A 26,971-nucleotide genomic window follows, 5' to 3' on the forward strand; every position below is an offset into this window, starting at 1 on the left:
CAATTGACTAATGAACTCTCCTCATTTTTGCATATATAATGATTGTCAAAAAATCTTAAAATTAGTACTGTTTTGTGGTTGTTGTTTTTGGTGCTGTGACATTTAATCATTGTTTTTGTATTAGCAATTTTTTCATTCTACTTAGATATTTTTCTCAATATTGAACGCTGTAACTTCTGACTTCGTTTCGCTGTAATAGCCTCCCTTGACTTTAATACACAAAAGTACATAATACATTCAAAGGCGCAAGCAATTCCATATTTTGACTTTTAATAGATGGCAGTAAATTTCAATCAAATTGAAACCGAAAAATAAAAGGGAATAATTAGATAGGTAAGTATATTATATACTGCGGTCTCGACAGATACGTGTTTACACACCAAACTCCACGTGATACAGGTCACCAGAAAAGCGTCTTATCGATATGTCTCCTATGTATGTGAAATTCTTGACATAAAGGCTTAAAAAGCCTGTAAAAACAAATTAGAAGCCCAAATTGACATTGTTTAGAGGAACACCTGACTTCAAAAAAGGATACTTGATTTCAATTATTTGTGTCCCTACAGGATCCCTGGGCAATAAACTTACTGTCTACCCTGTATGTCCAATCTTCATACTATGTTATCATTTTTGTGCGTGAAAAACAACACAAAATTTCAAAAAACCTGGTTAACATTTAAATTAAATGCACAAATTTGGTGTATTACATCCATGTCATTTGTGTTTAACGAAGACTTGAAACCAAGCTTGTTTCTAAAGATTATTACTTAGTGTAAGCCAATTGTCATAAAGCGTCATCTGACCAATTGCCAAAACCAATTTGTATGAACTTGAAAGAAAATAAAGCTTGTCAAAGGTGTTGAAGTTGTAATCAGATGAAATATTCTAGTTTTATTGAAAAATACACACAGTGTTTATAGTCGGTCATTCGAGTTTGTGCCTTTGACAGTTTTAACTTTATAATTGAACTATCATTAATTAGGTCAAATCTATATATCATACAAATAGGAAATAGATCAATAATGTACAAAACAGAATTTGAACATTAAGGTTTAAATCCTTAGATTTGGCTGCATATAGGTTTTGTTATTGGGATTTTTAAATTGATTCCAATATTTGAACGACTAACAGAAAGTTTGGGGTACTTGGTTTTAACAGTTTTAAGTTAAAATAAAAAATATCATAATGTTGACATTGATTTTCAGACAGTATATTTTATAAGTGTAGTTTTATCGAATTGGGATTTAAATGTTTATGTGAGTCAGATATTCGAAGTGTGCTGTATATTTAAAACAGTTTGTGGTTTCAGTCAAAAAACATGCAATTACAATTATCAATATCCTGGAAAGGGAGATAGAAGTTGATGTATCGTGTAATTACCTGCTAAAATATCTGCAGCTTAATGGATAATGCATTTTTTGTTTGTTTTAATCAACTCATTGGAAGTTATTTGTGAACATTTAGTACAATGAAGTTCAAGTCATTACTTATAAATCAAATCTGTGTGAACTGTTTAAAAAAGTAAACTAATGTAAGTTTGCTGTAAATAAAAATGCACGATGTCCGTGAAGAAAGCTCACTTGTCAATTTGTGTATATATGAATAAATAACAATAACTGTGTGTGGAGATGTCATGGAATGATTGACAATGTCCACAGTTTCAGCAACGACAGTTGAGAGAGATGAACAAGAGAGTAAGTGGTGACTTAATTTACGGATAACTTTTGTTATGTTAATTAATGTTCAACATGAGAATAGACAATAGCTTATTATATTTTGTGAGGTTAGGAAATTTAATATTATACTTTAATACTTTGTTTTGAATAGGTAGCATTTTTTTAAAGATTGTTTCAATTGCAATATTTTTTGCCTTTGAAATCCAATCTACATGTTTTTGTTATGGATTTTAGTTGGGTTTATACAAGGGCAGGTTGCTGCAGAAAAGGGACTGCATGTTAAGGGTTAAAATAGCACATTGTCATTGTATTGGGCTGTAAAAAAAGGTAAATGTGATATTATTTGACAAAAAAATATAAATGAGTTTAATCTAAGTAACTTTAGGTTTCAACAGCGGGATAAATTAATTTTAAGTTTGTATGTTTATTTATAATAATAAAACCGGCTTTTAAACAAAACTAGGGAAATATTTGATTATTTAAAGCATTTAGTTTGAAAATGGCAGACTGATGCACATGCTGGTCTCCATAAAGGCAGAGGAGTGCTACACAAAATGACAGGGTGTAACACCCTCCTATAACTCTCTAGCTAGAACTGTATGTCATGGCTTGATTTATTTGGCCTCTCTGTGTAACTTCTTTGGTCATAGTCATTTTGAAGATGCACTCTTACTCCCAAATAAAATTTACGAAAATTATTATAATTGTTTTAATTTACCAAAAAGGATGAATAAATGTTGAAAATAATGGTTCTTATGAAGGATACCAAGTTTAATTTCAAAGAAAGGTGCAGAAAACACGGTATTTCTACATTATGAGACCATAGTAGATCACAGAATCTTTAAGCACTCACCAATCATTTAATATTTTTGCATTTTCAACTATTAAATACACAATTATAATCTTGTTATAAGTAATTAATATTTTCCATAAAATGCATTATTTAGTAAGTAGTTAAAGGTTTATCACCCAAAAGTTATATTTGTTTTACATGTGTGTGTATTGATTTTGAATAAGAGTGTCACTTTAAAAAATCACATTATCAATGACAACTATGTAATAACCATTTACAAGAAATCTATGATTTTTCTAGAACAGTGTGTGTATACCACGTGATAAATTGCGTCATAAATGCTTCATCGGATGAGGCAACATTTTGCTTTGAATGAAGACTTAAAACAATGATATCGGAACAAAGGTCAGACTTTGCTACTTTAAAAGAGCCCCTTTGTAATAATATACCACTAGGTATACACACACTGTAGAAGGCTGATTTGTAAAAAATGTCAGGCTCTTTAGGAAATCATTTTGTGTCAGTCTTTAATGGGTTGCTTGAATAAATGATTAAGCTGACAGACTGACAGTCTCAAATCTTGATACACAAGAACTATCAATTATTATAGCATTATCTAGGAAACATTGACTTCTCAATAATAGATGTGTGATAGAAAATCAATGTCACCTCCCGATATTTACCTTGATACTGGTAGATGCGGTGACAACAAGAATTATTGGAATAATTGAGCGCTATCAGGCAAATGGAGCCGTTACGGAAAAGAGAAATGTCGTTATCATCTTGAAATTATTTGGATTTTCTCTAGTTTTGTTCCAATATCATAAGAAATTTAAATACTCTTCATTTAAATTGTTTGAAATCAACATAGTTAACTGGAATTATTTTATGTAGCACAATAAGGTAAATAGTACCTTTTGTGGAGGTATCATGGACTTTTTATATCTTTATGCAGTGTTTTTCTTTTCTTTCATTTTTCTCTGAAATTGTATGAAACACAAACAGTATGAGTTCATTTGACAGTTTTATTTGTGACCATACTTTTTTCATATTTTATTTGCCGATATGATATGTATGATTAATGAAAGGGTGCAGTTTGCTGGTTTAAAAATGGCCGGCGATGTATAGCCGGCTTTGTAGTTTCTTTGGGTGTTTTCCCAGTGTTCGGTGACGATGAAAATGAATCCTTGTTACAATTATATACCAATATAAATTAATGGTTCAAGTACCTTTTAACTTGGAATATTGGATGTTAAACTAGTATGGTCTGGAAATGGAGTTGTGGCTGTCATCCGTGAAGTTTCAAGTTTTTGTTCGCTAGTGGGAATGGAAAGGGTTATAAAGTGGAGTGGTGAACAATTCAATACAAATTTGCAGAATTGATAGGTTTTTGATAGGTTTTGTGTTAGCTTTGAATTTTTAAAACAAATGAGAAGGAAAAAAGAGTTTTTTATTTATATGAACTTGTTTTATTTTATGACTAGATATATGGTCTATTTGTGCAATATTATCTTTAATATTCTTTACCAAAACCAAGGTGTTTGAATCAGCATTTAAAGACTCCATAATCAAAGATAACCCTTTAAGGCCTGTCATTCCATAAACAGATCGGAACCATTTAATTCGTCAATTTTGTTCTCCGTCCAATCTGATTCTTGTTTACTTTTTGATTGCTGGTGGGATTTAGATGTTGATCATATTAATTAACTAATTTATTCTGCTTATTCGTCACATTTTTATGTTTAATTAGACAGCCATATATATATTTTTGTATTCAATAAAGATTATCATGGGCGATAAAAGTGTTCTTTTAAAATTTGGGTAAATTGTTGCACTATTTTTTTTTAGCTTGGTCGTAGAACTTTTCAAAGCTCAAATTTAAACCTTCAGAAATTAATATAAGTTATTGTATATAAGTACATTTGTGATAGGATTACGTAGGAAGGAATGCAGGTGCAAAACATGTAAGGGATTGTAACAAAAAATGTGGACACATAAATTGGAATATTTCATGGATATGAAAGTTAGCGACAGAGTGTCTGAAATTGTTCTGAGGATTTTAATTCCATTGATTATTAGAGTTCGACCCAAACAGACCCGGTTCACAAAAACAATGCATTGTAATATTGCTAATGCAATGAGGATGGTCAATTGATCGTATTGACAGAACTTTAGTGGTAACTGTTGCTGTATGTCATAGAAAGAGGTGTTTTCTTTTTAGGATACAAATAAGAAAGAGGTGTTTTCTTTTTAGGATACAAATAGTGGATGGCATTTGGTGTTCCATGTTTCATTTCTTTGAAAGGCATTTGATAAAAGTGAGCAAACATGCGATGTTGGACAAATTTCAATATAAAAAAGTAAATACTTGAATTAAGTCCTAAATTAAGAACTGAAAGAGTTTTTCTTTTAAGTAGGACGTTAATGCAGTTTTATCTGCAAGGTGATATAAAAATGTGCAGTGGGTGCATTTAACCGCATTTCCATGGCCTAAAATCATTTGTAAATATTTACTTTTAAAAAAAGTTTAATGTAGAGATGCTGTGGTTTTTGGGAGGAATAGCAGTCGTGTTTGCTCGTTAAAACAAAACTTGTTGTATGGATCGTGCATCTATTCAAGATCACCTGACGGATATTACTTTCCGTGGTAAGATCAATTACGTCTATATTTGTGGCAAAAAGTCCTCGTGAAACATCATTATGTGTTTATGTTCAAGGCGATCAATAATATGGCAAGTGCACTGCATTTCAATAAGCCCATTAAAATTTTATATGGTTTGTACACACTAAGTTTATTTGTCATTATAGGGCGTTAAATTTTATGGTAAGAAACTGCAAGTGTCTGTTACATTTATGAAATAAGGTAGACACTGCATACCAAATGCAAATATTCAAACCTCCTCATATATTTGCAATAATAATCAATCCTTTTCGATGAAATATTATTTTCCAATAAAAGCAGGACTATTTTAATAACCATAATTATGTGGTTTATAATTACATTTGGAATTGATATAAAATATCATTATTTCGTCCGAAAATACAATATTTGTATAAAAATGTATCTAATTTGTATATGACACTATACATAAATCATTTGGAACTATAAATGTCAGTTTGACGGTTCTGAACATGCTAGTATCAGACTTGAGTATTGATCACACCATGGTTTTTCCTCCGAACATGTGCACTGATGCAAGAATCGTCTCCTGGAGTTGCGTAAGATTATCTGGAACTGACAGTTTGACTTTCATGAAGTGATTTTCTGTTTTTAATTGACTGGATGTTTTCAATAAGATACAATTTTTATTTAACAGATGGAATTTGTATTGTGAAAAGGAGAATGTTGTTCTTTTGGTCAACTTTTGTGTTTTGAGTGTGTGTTTGGAGGAGGCTCTCTGTGTTTTGAGGGCTTTAGTTGAGACTTATGGAGGTATTAACAGGATGCTTTAGAGTGTTTCCTGTCTGCTCAAGCACACAACATGAAGGTTCGCCTTAAATTAAAGTGGCTTTCTAGCTCAGATTGGTTCTATCCCTTTAAAGCTGCACTCTCACAGTTTTTACAACTTCTTTATTTTTTGTCTTGGAAAGAGCAAATGTTTGCGTAAATAACTGCAAACCAGTGATAAAAGATTGCTGACAAAAGATCAGATCGCAGATTTTCATATTTCCGTTCCAAAATAAATGTTTTATGGCTTAAACTGTTACTAACGGTTTAGGTAAAATGCATAAATCATCATTTTTTTTAGATTTCAATATAAATATCTGCAATCTATTTTTTTTGTCAGCAGTCTTATATGACTGGTTTACATGCATTTTCGCATTAATCAGCCCGTTCCAAGACAAAAAATAAGAAAGTTGTCAAAACCTTCAGCCTGTTAGAGTGCAGCTTTTACGGTATGCAGGATCTGAATATTTGCTACTAGTTTTGGGAATTGAATCCATTCTGACTATCTATATTTGTTTCCACTCAAGTAACCCAGTCATAGAAATTAGACTTTTGGATCAACAAGCCCGAATTATTATACTATTGCTTGGCATCAAATTCTTGAACAAGCCCTGCTATATAAAATTCAGAATTTGAGCAAGCCCGTAAGACATTTTACCAGTGCAGGGCTTGCGGGCTTGTGCTAATTTTGACCACTGGTAACCGATTATCGATAGTACAATCGGTTTTTGACAATAGCTAATTGTAGTTTTATTCTTGAACAATAACTCGTTATCCATAAATGCTTATTTAATGACCGATTGTGTATGTTTGAAGTTAATAAGTGTTGTTGTTGTTGCTTTTGTCTATCTTGAAACTACAAGAACTGGACACTTCGGAATGAATAGAAGAAACCAAAGGAAAAAATGGTGACAATCAATTGAACGCAAATAACAAGAAGAAAGGAGAAAACTCGCCGGTTGAATCGATAATCAATCATGACCAAGGAAAATTGATTGTTGCCAATTTCAGGCCCAACCAATCATATTCTCTACTATCCTAATATTCACTTATAGGGTTATTTCAATAGAGTAGCAGAATGGTGATGGGGTTTCAGGAGCTTATTTTGTGACACAGTAGTTTTTAGTTTGACTCCAAGCATGAACTTCTCCATGTTGCAATTTCTCAAAATATCTTAAGTTCCTTATAACAGGATTAAGCTAAGCTTAGTATTTTTGTTTTGGTTTAATATGTGCCATATTTACATTCTTAAAAGTTTTACGACTTCAAAAGGAAATTATCTGTATGCTTATCACCCTGAGCTATTTGTTTAGTTAGTAAAATCATGTTGAAGTTAGAAAATTGGCTTAATAAATAAGTTACTAAAGCTTGTTACGCTTAAGAAATTTGGAGAATTTCGGGCGAGATGTGTTGGACAGAAAGTACGGTGTGAAGAATCAACGTTGAACATTTCAGCATCTATAAGCTGACCAGATACTGTTACATCAAGTAGAACTGTATCGATACATAAACAAATTAATTTGTGTATAGTGTAGTGTGTGTGTGTGTGGTTAAGAACCTGCCACCCAGTTAACCCAGTTGGTAAGAGTCGTGCTAGTGTTCCGGCAGTCATGGGGTCGAGCCCCGCACCAGGCACACTTTTCCTCCCAGGTTTACTTTAAAATGTTAACAGTGTTTTGTTTGTGTATTTTCAGTACTATGTGCCGACCGTGTGACCCAGATGACTAAAACATACAATGACATAGGCGCTGTGACAAGATTACTGGAAGAGGTAACTGTTGGCTGTTTTCAAAGAAAATAGAATTGGGATATTGTCAAAGCCTTGGTGCCGTCATTTGCAAAAGCCGTGACAATGGTTATTACTCTAAGAAGAATTCTTTGCAGCTTTATGAGGTTTGCTTTGAGGCTTCACAACTTGTGAAAATAAGTTTTCTTTGAAACTCGTGAAATAGAATACAATCTTACACTGAAATCAACAAATATCCTCTATTTCTTTAATGCTTTTCAGTGAAATAACATATTATTTTTCACAGCTGTTATTTTCACTTTATTTATGCACCAGTCAATTGAAACAACCCCCCCCCCCCCAGGTGGCCCAGTGCCGGGTGAATGCGGTGGTTTTGTCTTTGCGCAAAAATGGTGGGAAATGGGCCCCTTACCTAGGGTCCCTGAGGTGCGAGGGTATTTTACCAACAGTTCGTTCCCGCAGGGCAGGGATTTTACCCGGGCTTCAGGCAGGACTGAAAGTCAAAGTCCCGCTATTCCCCGGCCATGGTTACTATTGACTGGTGCATTATACCTTTTTCCAATGAAAGCCAATAGAAGGACCTTTTACTGTTTTTTAGCATGTTTGAATATAAAACGTATTAAATTTCAGTAACAGATCAGAATTGATTTCATTGAACACAGGAAATGGTATTTTCACTCATGGCGCAATTATTTGTTTGGACAAAAGTCTGTTTGATAGACTTCTTATATCATGGTACCAACTTAGTAATGATAGCTGGCTGTAGTTAAAGAATTCAACCAACTAATTGATAGACTTCTTATATCATGGTACCAACTTTGTCATGATAGCTGGCTGTAGTTAAAGAATTCAACCAACTAATTAGAAAATTAAGGAACAACTCCGTTAACAATATTGTTACCTTTTCATTCCTGTTGACAGTATTTTTTAGCTCGACTATTCGAAGAATAGGTGGGCTATACTACTCGCCCAAGTGTCGGCGTCGGCGTCCGGTTAAAGTTTTAGGGCAAGTTGGGATTTTCACTTATAAGTCCAATACCCTACATTCAATTGACTTAATACTTCACACAGTTGTTCAGGGCCATCACATGATGAGGTTAGATAACTAATTATTCTTTACACAGATTATGGCCCCTGATTGACTATGGAACTTGGGTTAAAGTTTTAGGGCAAGTTGGAATATTTATTAATAACTTCTATATCCTTTGTTCAATTGACTTAATACTTCACACAGTTGTTTAGGACCATCCCACAATGAGGTTACATAACTCCATATTATCCTAAATACAAGTTATGGCCCCTGATTGACTTAGGTTAAAGTTTTAGGGCAGGTTAAAGTTTTAGGGCAAGGAGGGATTTTCACTTAAAACTCCAATACCATTCATTCAATTGACTTTATACTTCACACAGATGTTCAGAGCCATCACATAATGAGGTAAGACAACTCCATATTGTCTTTTATACAAATTATGGCCCCTGATTGACTATGGAACTTAGGTTAAAGTTTTAGGGCAGGTTGGGATATTGTTTAATAACTTCTATACCCTTCATTCAATTGACTTAATACTTCACACAATTGTTCAGGACCATCACCCAATGAGGTTACATAACTTCATATCCTTAATACAAGTTATGGTCCCTGATTGACTTAGGTTAAAGTTTTAGGCAAGTAAAAGTTATTGGCAAGTTGGGATTTTAATAAAAAAACTTCTATACCGTTCTTTAAATGCACTTAATAAAATTCAAAATTATTTACGACCATCTTACATCAAGAAACATAACTCCGTTTTAAGCCTAAATACAAATTATGGCCCTTGATTTTTTTATTTTTTTTTTTATTTCCTTTGAAAGGCATATTTGTTTATTCTTAACCACATTTTCATAATGGGAAATCAAGTTATTTGAATGACATGCGTCATTGTTTGGGCGGGCTGGTGGGAGGGCAGCATCAAAGTCACCTTATGTATCGAATAATTTTAGTTAGGTTTGACATAAAGAGACCAAACTTGGTATTATTACAGCAGGGATGTGATTTGTCCGCGGATTCGTGAAATTCCGCGGATTTAATGGCCCTAGAGACCCCCCCCCCCCAAAAAAAAAAAAAAAAATATATATATATATATATATTTATTTTTTATTTTTTTTTACCTGAAAAAAAAATATTTTGTTGCTTTTTGTTGCTTAAGTTAATATTCAAGTTTGCTTCAAATTTAAAGTCAGGAGTGCTCTCAAAAGAGCTTCTAAAAAGCCATTTTTTCTTCTACAGCAGTGCGCTTTTGACCCCAAGAGCGCCCCATAAACCCAAGGCCGAAAATGTTTCAGCCCTCCAGCTGCCAGGTCAATCACATCCCTGTTACATCATAATTGTATTCTAAGTCAAAGCGGCGTAGTCGAGCGCGCTGTCTTACGACGGCTCTTGTTATAGTTATTTTCTTTCTGATTTCTGATTTGTTAAATAAATAACCAAAAGTATAATATTTATAAAGTTATAACGGTTTGTATATGAGCTGTATAATTAAAATGGAACAGACTTAAAATAACCTGTTTTGGCAATTAATGAAGGCCATTTTGTTAAGATATGGTGGGTTATTTTAGTTCACATTTTGGTTCTGCACATAAAATCATTTCCAGGGGCGTAGCTGGGCCTATTAAAAAGTAAAGACCGAGTTGCTTAGGGGGTTCGGGGGACCTCCCCCGTGATAGTTATTTTTTACTCTAGATCCAATATGGTGCGAGTTGGCGTATACCTGGCGCCTTTTTAGTCATCAAAAATAACTTCTTAATGCACTTGATTACACTTTTTTTTGGTCTTATGTATGATGTACAGTAACAGAACTGACATACAAAGCTTTGGTACTAACTTGTCAAAAAAGCTTCAAAATAGAAAATACGATAAATCAGGGTTCTCAATTAGTTTCGGTTGAACCGTCTCAAATAGTAAAGTAACCGACCAGCTTTTACTTATTCTACTTAAAATTCATTTAGTTTTCCAAATTTGTCCATTTTTCTTATTGAAAACACTGTGTAATGGTTAATTAAGTGTGTCTGGTTTGTTTTGTTTATGATGATATATTGAGGGTCTTTAAATGAAATCCTAGTTCTTGCATTTGACTGATCATGAAGCAAATGTGTTTATAATGGGGTCACCAGGAACCATAAGTCAACATTTTTGTGGGTCAGATACCTTAAACCAGCTCTCTTACAGTGTGTGTATAGCACGTGATAAATTGTGTCATAAATGCCACGTCAGAAGGCAACATTTTGCTTCGAATCATGACTTTAAACAAAGATAACTATTTTCTTAATATTTCAAATGAAAAATATCGTAGTATACACCGCTTACACAAAGTCACGCCTTCAGTCTTTTACCAGAATTTGATTGAGAGTTTAGTTTCTTAAAACACTTCGACAAACCTTTTCACAATAGGGTCGTCTAACGGAGCACTGTCAAAACATTATTTTGGAAACAGGTTTGTCGAAATGTTTGATGAAACTAATCCTCTTTTTAAACTCCTGTAATAAAATGAAGGCAGGGCTACGTCTTTATTTAAAGCAAAATGATGCCTTCCAACTTAGCATATATGACATAATTTATCACCTGGTATACACACACTGTCTTACTAGGTTGAATTTTTTGGGATAAGTGTCTTCTCCCTCCAGTCTAATTAGGGAGAAGTGGGTAGACTTCAAGGAGAAGTGATATCGTAATGCCTGATACAAATACTGTCCCACTCAGTGTACCATACCACAAACCTGATTTTGTATTCACATTTATGGTAATTGCTTATACGGGATGGAATGTTCATAAAAAAGTGTATCCTTTTTGGCTTGGCAAAAGTGTACTTGTCTGGATTCTCCTTAATGCAATGTCACATAGTTTATCTCTAATAAGCATTAAGAATAAAAACAAAAAAAGAGAGCTTAACATATGAAACAATCAGAATGACCTCATACAGGTACTTTTAAAAAAAACATTCAGTGCAGTGGGCGAACCTTATTTTGGTAAGATCATGATAGTGTACCATGTAATGAAAACAGCAAAGTCAATTAACACAGATGTTATCGCCCTCAAGGATGTCCCCTGGTATTTAAGAATGTGATATGACAAACACGGTGTATTTAAATTTCAGTTTTTTTTACTGGCTTAACTGTTTTGGACCGAGATTGGAAATAAATGAACAATTTTTTTATCAATTTTCTTTAACTGAAAACGGTCTGGCAAAGTCAAAATGGGTCCAGACAAGCAAATCGTGGGTTTTTAGAAGCCCTGTTTATAGTCATTATAAGTTTAAATCAAAACAAAATAAAAAAATTGATTATCCTAAGTATTCAATTCTATGAAGGCAGAAGGGTATACTATAAGTATCTTCCATGGCCAAGAGTGTAAGAAAGGTTAATTCCGACCCAAAACACCCTGTGCCAGGGTTGGGATGAACCTATCTTACACGAGCAGCTATGGTAGGTGCTTTTTCTCCCACCTGAGTTTAACAAAATAAAGTAAAAATATATTTTTTGCTGGTACTCTTTTGTGCTTAGTGAAAATAATTGCGTATATGGATATGCGATAGCACGTGGTTGTCATGGATACGCGTGCAGTGATTCAGATTATGTTAATAGTCAAATCGGTCTTTTTAAATAGTTCTAAGGAAAATGAAGCATTATTTCTTGAATGGTGCGTGAAAACTGTTTTATGGTGACATTTGAAGCGAGAAATAATTAATTAGCATTCTAAATATTACCATAATACAAGATTTCCTTGATGCTACTGACGACAGTCTTCAACAAGGGAGGTAATTATAATGTGGTGACCGTTAAAAAGAAGTTCCATACGGGCATTTTATCTTCACCCATGGGCAAGATAAGAATATCTAGCATGGTTAAATTATTGGATCTACTTATCTGAGGTGGGAGAAAAGGATTTCTAGCATGGTTAAATTATTGGATCTACTTATCTGAGGTGGGAGAAATGCTTGTCTCCATAAGGCTGAAGAATGCAATCTAAAAGGACAGGGTGCAGCACCCTGCCATAACTCTTTAGCTAAAACTCTCATAACATAAGTTGTGTGGGCTTAAAAGAACTGATGATCATTATCAAATTGGCTCCATTCATATTTGTATCAATTATTTAACAAATCAATACCAGATCAATCACACTAACCTTATTCAGAACAGCACCATAAAAATCAAGGGACATTGTCAATGCCAATTCAGTGTACAATAATAAGTTGTAAAGATACTGATTAAAACTTGTTGCTGCAGTAAATGTAATTTAATATTGTACCTTCTATAACCTCCATATTTCTAAGAAAAACAATAACATATCAATTAAGGTATTGTCAAAACCCTGATAAACATAAAAACCAGGGGGCGTTTTAAATCCAGATCTAAGCTTAATTTGCAATTTTCTTGTTGTCATATTCTCATTATTTTGCCACATATATGAGTGAATTGAACTTGAGCCAGTATTAGAAATAAACACAAAGTTTAGGAAATGAAAAAAATCAATGTGCTGCCAATAGTTCCAGGACTGGAATTATAGATATTCTAGTTTTCCCAAGCTAATCCTCTGGTACAAACAAATTACAAATGTTACTTCGGAAACAATAGAGTCATTGGACTGTTACATGAATTTCAATAGCTCGAAATTCATCTTTTGTTTGTACTGGCATGGGAAAGCCCAGTTATTTGAATTCCAGGCTATATATATTGAGACGTTTATACAGATTTAAGATAATTGAAGTTACGCCTAATATCCATTAATGAAACTTTCGCCAGGGTCAGTATTCATGAAACATCGTGATCTTGTCGAGACCTTGTTAGCGGATATGGAAAATCTCATCTCGTTTTTATTTGCTGGGTTGTACTTTTCTTCTGATAAATTATCTCACCAAAAAAAGTAGTACCGGTTTTAAGAATTGTAAATGGGTTGACAATGACGCAAATAAAAAAAAATTAAAAATCTTTATCAGGTGTGAGGATCATTTTTCACAATATTTACTCTAAAAATAAATGGGTTGCTACTGTTATAACGTGTCAAGGCTTATCAGTGCAAATATTGACAGTGTAGCATCCTTGGCTTAATATGGTCTGTGTTTTATTTGTACATTATTGACCCTTGTAAACTCTTCGCTCATCATTTAAGTTTAAACTTATTAATTTTACAACGATTATGAAAAAAAGTTTTAGAAACTTAAGGTCATTCACTCTCCTTTGCCTGTGGTCTTGTGCTATGGGGGGAACCGGATTTCCCAGAGAAAACCCACTTGGCCAGCTTAGTGCACTTCAACCAAACTCACATACACCCAGGCTTGGAATGAAACCAAGGACACCTTGGAGAGAAATGAGTGCACCAAGAGCTGCCGCACGGCTCTAACAAGACAATCATTACCTTAACATTGAGCTTGTGCACGGTTGGCTGCAGAACTTGAAATGTTTGACAAAACATTGTAGCCATTTCGACAATTTTTGTTGATTGCTTAATTTTGCAAGGATTTTTTATCTTTTTGCTTATGTCTGCATTTCAATCGTGATGCATAATAAAAAAATATATATCTAAATTAGAATATCATGCATTTAGAAGCCATTTTATGTTTTGATGATAATGTGAATACCAAACCTTGCGAAACAGTCGTCAGGAAAAAAAATGACAAAATGAAAGCAAATCCGAAATAAACTTGGGTAATATGCATAATTATGAAAAACTCTATGTAAACAGAAAACAAACTATGTAAACACTTTATGTATTAACTCAATGTAAACAGTATAAGAACTCTATGTAAACACTTTTTGTTTGAACTCAATGTAAACACTATAAGATCTTGATGTAAACAGTAAAGAACTCAATGTAAACACTATAAAAACTTGATGTAAACACTGTTTATATATTAGTGTTTGAAAATCGGACTCCATTTGCTATCGATACTCGAATCGAATCAGACCAAGCATTTCAATTTACTATCGGACAATAATCGAAAGTTCATAATATCAGTAAGGAATACATTCTTTATAAATATTATCATCATTATCATTAAAATGGTTAAACCTGGAATCAGTATGTGTTGTGCTATTAAGTCATGCGTTTAGCAACAGAAAGTAAATTCCCATAACCTTTTACTGCCTAATAACTTAACGAAACAACATACAACACAACACAAACTTAATAATTGAACATTAATTGCAAAATGGTGCACACCGCATCAAGTAAGTTATCTTAAAATTAAGAATCTGTAAAAGCATCCATAAACAGTAAACAACTCAATGTTAACACTTAAAGAACTCAATGTAAACACTATTAGAATTTATTGTAAGCATTCTAAGAACTCTATGGAAACATTATACCTATGAACTCAATGTATACTCAATATCATTTGTTAAGCCTTTAGGATTTTTTGTCTTTTGAGGTTTTTTGCTTTGAACATATTTTTTGCCTTAGACATGTGGTCACATTGATCTTTAGCCTTAAAAGGTTCTTGGCCATGAAGGGTTTTTAGCCTTGTAGATGTTTTGGCCTTAAGACATTTATTTTAATAATTTAACATTGCAAATTCATGTGTAGTTATCATCATAGGCCATTAATCACATCCAGCCCACATGGTAATCTTGCACATGATGATAATGACATATACATAACAATAATTCAACTATTAACCTTTACATAGTCATAAACCAACTTAACATTGAAATGCATTGTTTGTATAGTCAGTCATTACCGAAGACTGTGAGCTTTTGTATAAACAGTAAAGTATATCAGATGCAATGTAAGATGTATATAAAAGACTTTAGGTTTAATATCAATACTGAAGTGTGTGTAGTCATTGTCAAGTCACATGTTGATAATAATGTAAACGTTAAAAAATAAGAAATGCAGTATGTTAAAGGAGTTAGTTAGTACTCAGTGAGTTTGGATTATCATTATTCCCGTAATAATGCCAGAAATGCCTGCTGTACCGATGGATTCTGTGCTGTCATTTCTAGAGGGATGCAAGTCACAAGATGTAAGACTGGCATTACTTAGTAACCCTTTTCTTTATAGAGTAGTGGTCACATTAGTCGGCCCTAGTTAATTGGTTCGTTATATAACTTAGAGTAAAAAGACAAATCTTTTAGTCTATTGAGAGCCAAGAGGGGTAGAAAGGCATATCATTGAAGGAAACTGCTAACAGTAACAATGATGGAATATTTTTGTAACAATGTTAGTGTGGTTATGAAATAACCTCATGATATGTGTTTGAAATAAATCTAGTGTAGGCGCATGTTCCCCCCCCATCCCCACCATGAGTACCCCCCCTCCCAAAAAAAAACAACAACAACAAAATAAAACCAAAAAAACACACTAAAAGTTCAGACATTAATAATTAATTTCAAAATCATTTTATTTTGCTGTCGTATTTTCGTACACCCAAAGGTTCAATCATATTTGTACTTGGTAGTGAATTCATGCATTTCGGGTAAGATTTGAAGGTTCATTGCAGATGATCATACAGTATTTGACGGACTGATTTAAATACAATACATCGCCAGGCATCTTGAATTATTACACCACCCATGCTCTGAAGTCACAAAGTGAATGGTTTGATCTGCTGCCGACACAATTAAATACATGTCTTAATAAGTTAAACTTTCGCAGTTGTTTGTTTGGATTGCAGTTGATGGGACTTCCATTATGCAAATTAAATAACCATTGATAATTGAGGATAAATTAATGTAATGATTAATGTAATGTGTATTAAATCCTGCCATTAAGCCATTTTTTATGCAAAGCCTAATCATAAGAATTTTTTTTGTCTCCATGAAGGCAGATGGGTGGACATGCTGGTATCCATGAAGGCAGAAGTGTGCACATGCTGGTCTCCATGAAGGCAGAAGTGTGCGCATGCTGGTCTCCATGAAGGCAGAAGTGTGCACATGCTGGTCTCCATGAAGGCAGAAGTGTGCCCATGCTGGTCTCCATGAAGGCAGAAGTGTGCACATGCTGGTCTCCATGAAGGCAGAAGTGTGCACATGCTGGTCTCCATGAAGGCAGAAGTGTGCACATGCTAGTCTCCATGAAGGCAGAAGTGTGCACATGCTGGTCTCCATGAAGGCAGAAGTGTGCACATGCTGGTCTCCATGAAGGCAGAAGTGTGCACATGCTGGTCTCCATGAAGGCACATGCTGGTCTCCATGAAGGCAGAAGTGTGCACATGCTGGTCTCCATGAAGGTAGAAGTGTGCACATGCTGGTCTCCATGAAGGCAGAAGGGTGCACATGCTGGTCTCCATGAAGGCACAAGTATGCACATGCCGGTCTCCATGAGGGCAGAAGGGTGCACATGCTGGTCTCCATGAAGGCAGAAGTGTGCACATGCTGGTCTCCATGAAGGCAGAAGTGTGCACATGCTGGTCTCCATGAAGGCAGAAGTGTGCACATGCTGGTCTCCATGAAGGCAGAAGGGTGCACATGCTGGTCTCCATGAAGGCAGAAGTGTGCCCATGCTGGTCTCCATGAAGGCAGAAGGGTGCACATGCTGGTCTGCGTGAAGGCAGAAGGGTGCACATGCTGTTCTTCGTGAAGGCAGAAGGGTGCACATGCTGGTCTCCGTGAAGGCAGAAGGGTGCACATGCTGGTCTCCATGAAGGCAGAAGGGTGCACATGCTGGTCTCCATGAAGGCAGAAGGGTGCACATGCTGGTCTCCGTGAAGGCAGAAGGGTGCACATGCTGGTCTCCGTGAAGGCAGAAGGGTGCACATGCTGGTCTCCGTGAAGGCAGAAGGGTGCACATGCTGGTCTCCGTGAAGGCAGAAGGGTGCACATGCTGGTCTCCGTGAAGGCAGAAGGGTGCACATGCTGGTCTTCATGAAGGCAGAAGGGTGCACATGCTGGTCTCCGTGAAGGCAGAAGGGTGCACATGCTGGTCTCCATGAAGGCAGAAGGGTGCACATGCTGGTCTCCGTGAAGGCAGAAGGGTGCACATGCTGGTCTTCGTGAAGGCAGAAGGGTGCACATGCTGGACTCCATGAAGGCAGAAGGGTGCACATGCTGGTCTCCTTGATGGCAGAAGGGTGCTACCAAAAAAGAACAGAGTGCAGGACCCTCCTATAAATGTTTTGCATAAACCCTAACAATGAATGTAATTGAACATTGAATATAAAAAACACAAAACAAATCCAAACCATTCCGTATGGTGATAGTTATAATGAAGGCATGATATAGCCTTATAATAAGTAGGACCTTACAATGGCTTGAAAACACTAGGAACAGATTTTATCTGCAATTAAGACTTATAAATGTTTTAGATGTGAGCGAAATTTAGGCTTTATTCAAATGAGCCATATCTTAATTTATTTATGGGCAGGATACTGTCTGTCTTTGTTGTTGAAGTTTCAAAGTGTTATTTTTGGATTTTGATGGATAGAAGTGCAACTTAAGATATGAATAAAGTTGCATTTTTTGCTCATAAATAACGGAAAAAATTAACTTTGTGTATTGACAGTAACCGGTAAAATGAGACGCAGTAAAGCAAAAAAATGCACTATAATTTTGTGTCTGCATAAAATTGAAAATTTGTGCAGATAAGATAAAATTGAAAATGTATTTCTTTCGGAATGGAATAGAAATTTTTCCTTAAGTGTAAGATGTCCAGTGGATTAATTAAAAGACTTGCAAAGCTTCTGAATAAAGTAAGTGCTCAATTAAGAATTAATTTAATTTCAAAGAATTTTATTGCAATTTACAAAACTGCATAAATGTATTAATTATTTCATTATCAACTAAGGTTTGGAAAAAAGATTTATAACAAAAGTTCAGGTCTTAATGGCCGTCAAGGTTCACTCCATCAGCATGAAAACTTCTTTCTTGCCATTTTAGAGAGCCTAGTTTGGTTGTCAGTGTGATACATGAGACCACAATTAATCCTTTGCATGCTGCGTAAATTGTCGTCTGCTCAAAAATGTTGTCTGGTATATTCTAAATTTCTTTTAATTTACTTAAAACTTTGGGCATATATTGACTGAGTGGCAAACAGCTTGGAGTTACTCGGCGTCTGGTCTGGGTCCAAGCTGTTTGCAAAGCCTTTAAAATCGCCATCAGCAGCCTAAGGGTTTATAAACAGTTTGTTTGGTGCTTGTCTGGCTACGGATCTGTGATCAAGTGGTAACACACTTGACTGTCAATCCAGGGGATGCTGGTTTGATTCCCCACCGCACAACTAAAGAAACATACTTATGGTCTTCCGGGAGGGACGTTAAAAGGGGGTTTCATGTGTCACTGCTATACACTGGATCACTTTAAAGAACAAGGGTTGTTTCACAAGGTTATTTCTCATTTATATTGTGTTTATAATTATCATCATTGTATTCATATTCAATCTCATCATTTCATCATTTTATAAAGTTTCATGTTTTATCATGTTTTTAGGATCTCAAGATGTTTCATATTTTTAGATTTATGTTAACAGTATTTTATGTACAGTATCTTATAGTTACATAAGTACTGTCTGTGTTTAACCAAATTTCAATACTTTTAATCTCAAAGCAAATTGATTTTACAACTGAAAGGTCTGACTGACCATCTGGCCTTGACAATATTACATTTGTACAAATATTCATTACTGGTCCAGACAACTATTGTATAACACTATTTAACAATTACTGACAAGTTATTACCTTATTATGCAACAACGTCTGTCTTTTCGAGTATTTATACTTGGTTTGAGCATAGGCCATGAGACTTGAAATATCAACTGTTTGGCTCTCTTCAAACCAGGTACCCTCCAAAACAAGGCACAAGTGGTCTTAACGACAATAATATAATAATCAGCCAGGACTTTGACATACAGTCAACAATAACAACAACTAAATCACGAACGGCTGAAAACTGGTGGAGAATCCGGGTACAAAACTGATTATGTGTTACCCATAAGTACAGTGTATAAGGGTTTTCATTATTTAGTATGCGGTAAACAGAATATGCATTGATTGGGTTGAGTTTGACTGAATGTGGTAGATTGAGTTGAATGGACGGGTTTGTGACCTGAATGTGTAATTCATTCCAGTTAATCATGAGTTCTGACCTTAATCCTAACTTAATGGTAACTGATGGGGTAAGTGTAGATTTAGTAGCTACACAGTTTCTGGCACATGTTGGTAAATACAAAATTGGACAAAACACACAGTGTTTTCCATTTGAAATCTCCAGATATAGAACTGGACGACTAAATGGTTTGATACGTTTGTATATGAAATATACAAAAACAAGTATTGCCAATGTGCAGATGACATATTCATTAAATTCCAGAAAATGTTCATGGAAATGTGCAAGTGGGGATTGTGTTGTTGTTGTAGCTATAGCGGGTTGGTCGGTGTAGTGAAATGAAGGTAATTTAGAACTGGTAACGGTTGGAACGTTGTTTGCAAGTAACAGTGCTGTTATAAGTTTGTTGTGTTTTTTGTACATAAATAGCATAGTTATGGCCAGTGCAACAGAGAATGTTATGGATATAAGTGCTAATGCAGTTGCAGCAGAAAATGAAGTTTCATTGTCAGTTGTAAAGTCCTGCAGAAAAGGTTCAGCTAAATCACTATATATTATTTTGTCTTCTTTAGCAGCATAAATCATTTTATCAAGATTCAAGTTGTTGGCTTTGTCTTTGGCAATAAGGTTTTGAAATTGATGTTCATAGATGTGGAATGGTTTAATTGTAATGTTAAGTGGTTGAGGAAATGTGGTGTTTGGCTGTATGTCTGCTATTGCTTTTTCATCAAAGAAGTGTTGTAGCATGATAAGGTTGACTGGATGTAATGTTGTGAAGCCTGAATATGTATGACACCCTGTGTTTCGTTGTGGTATAATGACAGTGTCTGTGGTAACTGTACAGTTGCATGGAACTTGGAATAAACAAAAATGACATTTTTCCAAAGCATGTGTTTGTTTTCCACAATGAATTGTTGTGTGAGAATTGTTTGCAGCTAGGAAATGAGTTTGATTGAGTTGTCTGAAAGTTGGCTTTAGAGCGTTTGGTACAAATTTGAAATTGCAGTTGTTCTTGACTGATGTTTTATTTGATGTTAGTATTGAGAGTGCACAATCAGGTTTGGTAATCGGTATTACTGGAAAATTTATGTGACAGTTTATAAAGTGCTTGCTTTTGTCACATTCTGAAAGTATGTTTCTTGGTAGAGATATATAGTGTAATTCATTGGAGGCTATGTATGCTGGCAAATCCTCAATCATAGTTGAGTGTGTTACAGTGTTATTAATTGGTAGTGGATAATGAATAATTTCATACAGTTTGAAAGGTTGCGCTAATGACGAAATAGGAAATTTTACAGTTATGAGAATAGCATGATTACTTTTGTGTAATGAAAAATCAGCATGGTTATAATAAAATGAAGGTTTTTGATGTAAGAGTTTGAAACTAGGGTTATTTGCTAATAAAGTATACTTTACAAGTCTCAATGCTTTGCTCATGTCAGACTGTGATATGAGAAGCGGAGATAATTTACCTTGTAGCAATGTAATAAAACCTAAATATAAATTTTGATAGTTATTCCTGATAAAGTTATAGTTGTAAGATTGGTCAATGACCTTTGCAAAGAGCCAAGACTGCTTTTCTTCAAAATTATCTGAAAATGACTCAAAAGAGTTTTCCATTTGAACAATCATGTCATGATTATTTTTCAAACCAGTAATAGCATTATTGAATCTTTCATTAGATGTAGCCATAAATGAACTCATTATATCAATTTGATGTTTAAAAGATGCATCTAATTTATCGTTATTTTTATGCAAAGCGTTTAAATTGTTTGCAATTTTCTGAACATCTGATGACGTTGACAGACCAAAAAGACCTGATGCAATTTTTCCTACAAAAGGTAATAAACTGCGTCTACGACGAGAGGGTAGTTTATCACTAACATGAACCATATCCAAAATATTGTTGGTAACCGTATCAACATATAACATTGTATCATTATGAACTGAACTTAAATGCTTTGATACAGCAGCAATTTCAGGACATTTACATTTTGGTTGATCATCATGTTGAAAGTTTGGTATTTTTAAATCAATGACAAAAGTGTGTTGCCAATGTTCTGAAGAGCTAAACAAATCAGGCATGGGTTTAAAAATAGTCCCATAATTTAGTCTGGTCTCAATCATCAGCCCATGTGAATTTGGCCACAGCAGACATAAGGTCAGGAAAAACAGGACATAGCCTGCAAGTAGAAAATACCCATATTCAAAATTATTTTGAGCTTACATATCATTATTTGACGTCATATAGCACTATATTTCATGAGCCTGCTCATTACTTAAAATATAAATAATGAAATGTTTGGTCAATCAAACTTTTAAACCTGGTATTAACTACACAATATGACATTTTTATGTCTGCCTATTCACAGTTATTCTGGGAGTTGATAAACTAAATTATTAATACCATGCTTAATGAAGTGAACTTACATCATATGTGCAATGAATTATATGATATACACAAACCAAAGGCAAATGGTTTGGAAATTAAAATAACTGTTTAAAATAAGACAGTTCACTTTCTATATTTAAATACTTTCGTCTTACGTCTTTTATTTTTAGACGTATATGTAAAATGAAAGGTATTGCGCATATCTTCTGGGACTAAATCCGCAAGAAGCCATTTGTTGTGCGAATTATCAAGGTTTTCAAACTTAACCCTATACCATTTCTTTCCATTTTGATGAGAATATCTTAGTATTCTCTCTACTTTGTTTGTGGGAACATTATCATCATCTGGACTATCGCCACTGACATCAATTTCAGGGTCTCCAGTTTGACCTATCATATTTTCCCTAACATTTTGAACCAGAGTTACAACTAAAAAACTTACTAATCGTCTTCTGGGAGCGACCTTTAAAAGGGGTTTCATGTGACAGTGCTATATACTGGTGCACTTTAAAGAACCAGGATAGCTCTAACCAGGGTTACATTCTGTCTGCGCACTAATCTCTGAAAACCTAATATGACTATAACTCTTATCAGACCACTCACGGAATGGGCCTTGCCCGATAGAACAAATATAAATAAACATACACACCATCACCATCTCTTCTAGAAATGCGTGTTAAGGTCGTTTGTTTCTTTGTACTTCACTTTAATCCATGATGGAAAAAAACAATGACCACCATGGTGTCTTAAGTAAATTGTGTCACGGCCATTTTTCGTGATTCGGTCAGGAGAAATGATCTGTGGTCTGAGACTCAGAAGGTTGGTTGTTGAAATGATTGGGAGTCAGAATCTCATGATTTTCACTAGCTGAAGAAGACAACTTTTATTGGTGCAGTTAAGTTAGTTATTATAAAAAGAAACTTCTATGTTCATTTAATTTTCCTTTTTAGAATTTGGTGGTTTATAGTTCACAGTTAAAGCTGCACTCTCACAGATTGACCATTTTGACAACTATTTAATTTTTGGTCTTGGAATGAATCAATCTTTGTGTAAATGTCTGAAAACCTGTGAGTGATACAAAACTGCTGACAAAAAATCAGATTGCGGTTTTACATATTTACGTTTAGAAATTGATATTTTATTGTTAAAAGCTTTACTAACGCTTTAAGAAAAATGAAATATTAGACAGTTTCCCAAACATAATAAGATCTGTTCTATTGTAATTTATCTTATATGACTGAATTGAAGGCATTGATACCAAAATCAGCTGATTGTGAGACAAAAAAATAATAATGAGAGTGCAGCTTTAATGAGCTTTTACAGAAAAACCAGGACATTTTGCTGGCTTCCATAATCGAAAAATGAAAAGTGAAGAAAAAAGAAGAGAAGTGAACAAAATTGCTGGATAGTTGCTCACTCTTGTCTTATCATATTGGAACTTAATGGAGCTGATTTTCTACTTGCAGAAAGAGCGGGACCTGGAGTTGGCTGCGAAGATTGGTCAGAGCCTGTTGGAGAAAAACAAGTTTTACGAGGAGAGAAATGAAACTCTTGAGGAACTGGTTACTCAGGTAGGCATGCTTGTAGATGCAAATTAATGGTACACAATTATAAGTTATTGGGTTAGTAACATGGGGCAAAGGAAACTATATCGGGTGAGAGCATGTTTTTCTGCACTCTGTATATCGCATATCATTTTTTTTCTAACCCTGTAACATATATATCACCTCAACAACCTGTTTACTTGGTTAATTTAGAGTAAATGTTTCATTTTATCATGGGATTCGGAAAACTGACGCGATTTTGGTACGATAATTTAGATTAGTGATCCAATATGGAAAACCTTGTAGATGCAAGTTAATGGCACACAATATAGGGTTGATGCCATTAAATGTTGTTTTTTAATTTTAATGCAATATTTGGTTTAACACATTTGATTTAAATGCACATAACACCGTTTTTATGGGCGGGTGGACAGGTAGGTGGGCGTTAACATTTCTGCGTTAAAAGTTTTTTTTGTAGATACAAGTTAAAGGTGCACATTATAGGTTTATGTCAAAAAATGTTGTTTTTTCATATAAATGCATTATCATTTGACTTTAATGATCAATCCAAAAAATTGCATCTGATTTATATACAGATAAAAAATATTTGCGATTTTTTGGAGCTTTTTAATCTTTACCTAAATCATATGTTGCTTTTTGTTTTGTTTTAACCATTAAAGTAAAATGAGTTCAACGTGATTATGCATTAAAATAAAGAAATAAAAATGCATTAACCTATAATGTGCGCCTTTAAAGCTGCACTCTCACTGATTGAACGTTTTGACAACTTTCTTATTTTTTGTCCTGGAACAAGCCAATTTATGCGAAATTGCATGGAAACCAGCTTTATAAGACTGCTGACCAAAAAAAAATAGATCGCAGATGTTTATATTTAAGTTAAAAAATTGATGTTTTATGCATTTTTCTTAAACCATTAGTAATGCTTTTAGCCATAAAACATAAATTTTCGAACGGAAATATGAAAATCTGCGATCTGATCTTTTGTCAGCAGTCTTTAATCACTGGTTTGCAGATATTTACGCAAAAATTTGCTCTTTCCAAGATAAAAAATAAAAAAGTTATAAAAACGGTAAATCTGCAAAAGTGCAGCTTAAGTGGAAGGCGCATGTTCAAGTGTACGACTTGGTAACAAGCTGATAACAACTATTTTTATACAGGTAGAGCAGGGTTAATTTTGAGTGGAAGGAATCCCCCCCAAAAAGTGTTTGATTTCTTTTTTTTGTTGTTTGAATTTGGGTTACCGCTTAAGTGTATTAAAAAGTATGGGGATTTCTTATCTAGAAGTGCCCACAAGTTAATGTTGTGGCTGAAAAAAACGCTATTGTTTGTATTAAAGAATTGTAAATACTAAAGTGGCACACTTATTCAAAATCAATACATACACACGTATAACAAACATAAAGTTTGAGTGATACACCTTATACTACTTACTAAATAATGCATTTATGGAAAATACTAATAACTGATAACAATATTATAACTGTGTTTTTAATAGCAGAACATGCAAAAATATTAAATAAATGGTGAATGCTAAACGATTTACTGTGATCTTCTATTGTGTCATAAGGTAGAGAAATACTGTGTTTTCTGCACCTTTCTTTCAAATTAAGCTCGATACCTTTCATAAGAACCATTGTTTTCAACATTTATCCATTCTTTTTGGTAAATTAAAACAATTGTTTTAATCATCAGGGGTCGACACTAACCATTTTTCCAAGGGATCCCGAAGGGACACCAACATTTGAAGTCAGGTGTCCCTTCCTGAAACTAGGAGTCCCTTCCATTTTTTACATTTTTTTCATTGTTGAGTCTGTTTAATATTAAATTCAACATACAAATACAGTGTCTTTTACTTTTCAATTTGTAATTCAAGTATGCACTTTATTATACATGTTTTCAGCAGCATGTATTGACAAGTTTAGTAGCACTGAATGTCAGACATATGAAGCTCTGGCAATGGCAGTGAGGTATATTTGGGTCTCTAAGTTGGTAGATTGGGTTCAAAAGTGGTAGAATGTCTAAGTCCCTTTTTGTTTTCAGTCAAAAACAAAGATGGATACAATGTAAACAACAAGAGCTGTCGTAAGACAGCGCGCTCGACTTCGCCGCTTTGACTTAGAAGTGAATGCAATAACAATGTTATATTACCAAGTTTGGTCTAATTATGTCAATCCTAACTAAAATTATTCAATACTTAAGGTGACTTTGATGCTGCCCTCCCACCACCTGAAAATTGACGCAAGTCATTCAAATAACTTGATTTCCCATTATGAAAATGTGGTAAAGAATATACAAATATGCCTTTCAAAAGAAATAAAAATAAATTTAAAAAAAATAAATAATTGAGGGCCATATAGTATAGCCCTCCTTGTTTTCCCTTGGTAAAAAACTGGTTAAGAATGTAAAAATGTGCCTGTCAAAAGAAATTAAAAAAAAAAAAAAAAAAAATATTCAATAGACATAATTTATATTTAGGGTTAAAATGGAGTTATGTTTCTTGTTGTAAGATGGTCGTAAATAATTTTGAATTTTATTAATTGCATTGAATGAAAGGTATAGAAGTTTTTTCATAAAAATCCCAACTTGCCGTTAACTTTTACTTGCCTAAAACTTAGCCTAAGCCAATCAGGGGCCATAACTTGTATTAAGGATATGGAGTTATGTAACCTCATTGGGTAATGGTCCTGAACAATTGTGTGAAGTATTAAGTCAATTGAATGAAGGGTATAGAAGTTATTAATAAATATCCCAACCTTCCCTAAAACTTTAACCTAAGTTTCATAGTTAATCAGGGGCCATAATCTGTGTAAAGAATAATATGGAGTTATCTAACCTCATCATGTGATGGCCCTGAACAACTGTGTGAAGTATTAACTCAATTGAATAAAAGGTATTGGACTTATAAGTGAAAATCCCAACTTGCCCTAAAACTTTAACTGGACGCCGACACTGGGGTGAGTAGAATAGCACACCTATTCTTCGAATAGTCGAGCTAAAAACTACTGGGTCAGAAAATAAGCTGCAAACCCTCGAATAGTCGAGTTAAAAACTTGATGTTGTTGCTATTTTTAGATTTTCAGAAAATACGCATAAAATACATCATGGTTCAGGGTCTTGTCAGATGTCGGTGCTTTTCATTGAGAAACAGTAGGAATATAACATCTGGCTTGTGAAAATTGAACTCAATATTTAGTAGAGCTGCTGATAAATCAATCAGACTGCCCAAAAGGTGTAGTGCATACTGGAACAGCAGAAGACCAAAAATTGTGTATGTTAACTTTCGCGCCAAAAAGTCGTAAAATTTTATAAATTGACTGTAGATAATAAATAAAACTTAGCAAA

General features: G+C 34.3%; 1 protein-coding gene across 5 annotated transcripts in view; it reads left to right on the forward strand.

Annotated features, from left to right (window-relative positions):
* The window catches only part of LOC128240316 (trafficking kinesin-binding protein 1-like), a 53,223-nt gene that overhangs the window by 4,328 nt on the left and 21,924 nt on the right, over positions 1-26,971 (forward strand). Inside the window, exons 1-4 of one of the 5 annotated variants that reach the window (XM_052956905.1) lie at positions 3,678-3,763; positions 4,401-5,116; positions 7,612-7,688; positions 23,531-23,635. In XM_052956905.1, coding sequence (XP_052812865.1) covers positions 5,068-5,116; positions 7,612-7,688; positions 23,531-23,635 — 231 coding nt within the window. In that variant the 5' untranslated portion in view covers positions 3,678-3,763; positions 4,401-5,067. Of the gene's footprint in view, positions 1-1,133; positions 1,695-3,677; positions 3,764-4,326; positions 5,117-7,611; positions 7,689-18,177; positions 18,323-23,530; positions 23,636-26,971 lie in introns of those variants that run through there. The other 4 variants (XM_052956906.1, XM_052956907.1, XM_052956910.1 and 1 more) reach the window with 4 other exon arrangements.

This window comes from Mya arenaria, chromosome 7, assembly GCF_026914265.1.
Source record: "Mya arenaria isolate MELC-2E11 chromosome 7, ASM2691426v1".
NCBI lineage: Eukaryota > Metazoa > Mollusca > Bivalvia > Myida > Myidae > Mya > Mya arenaria.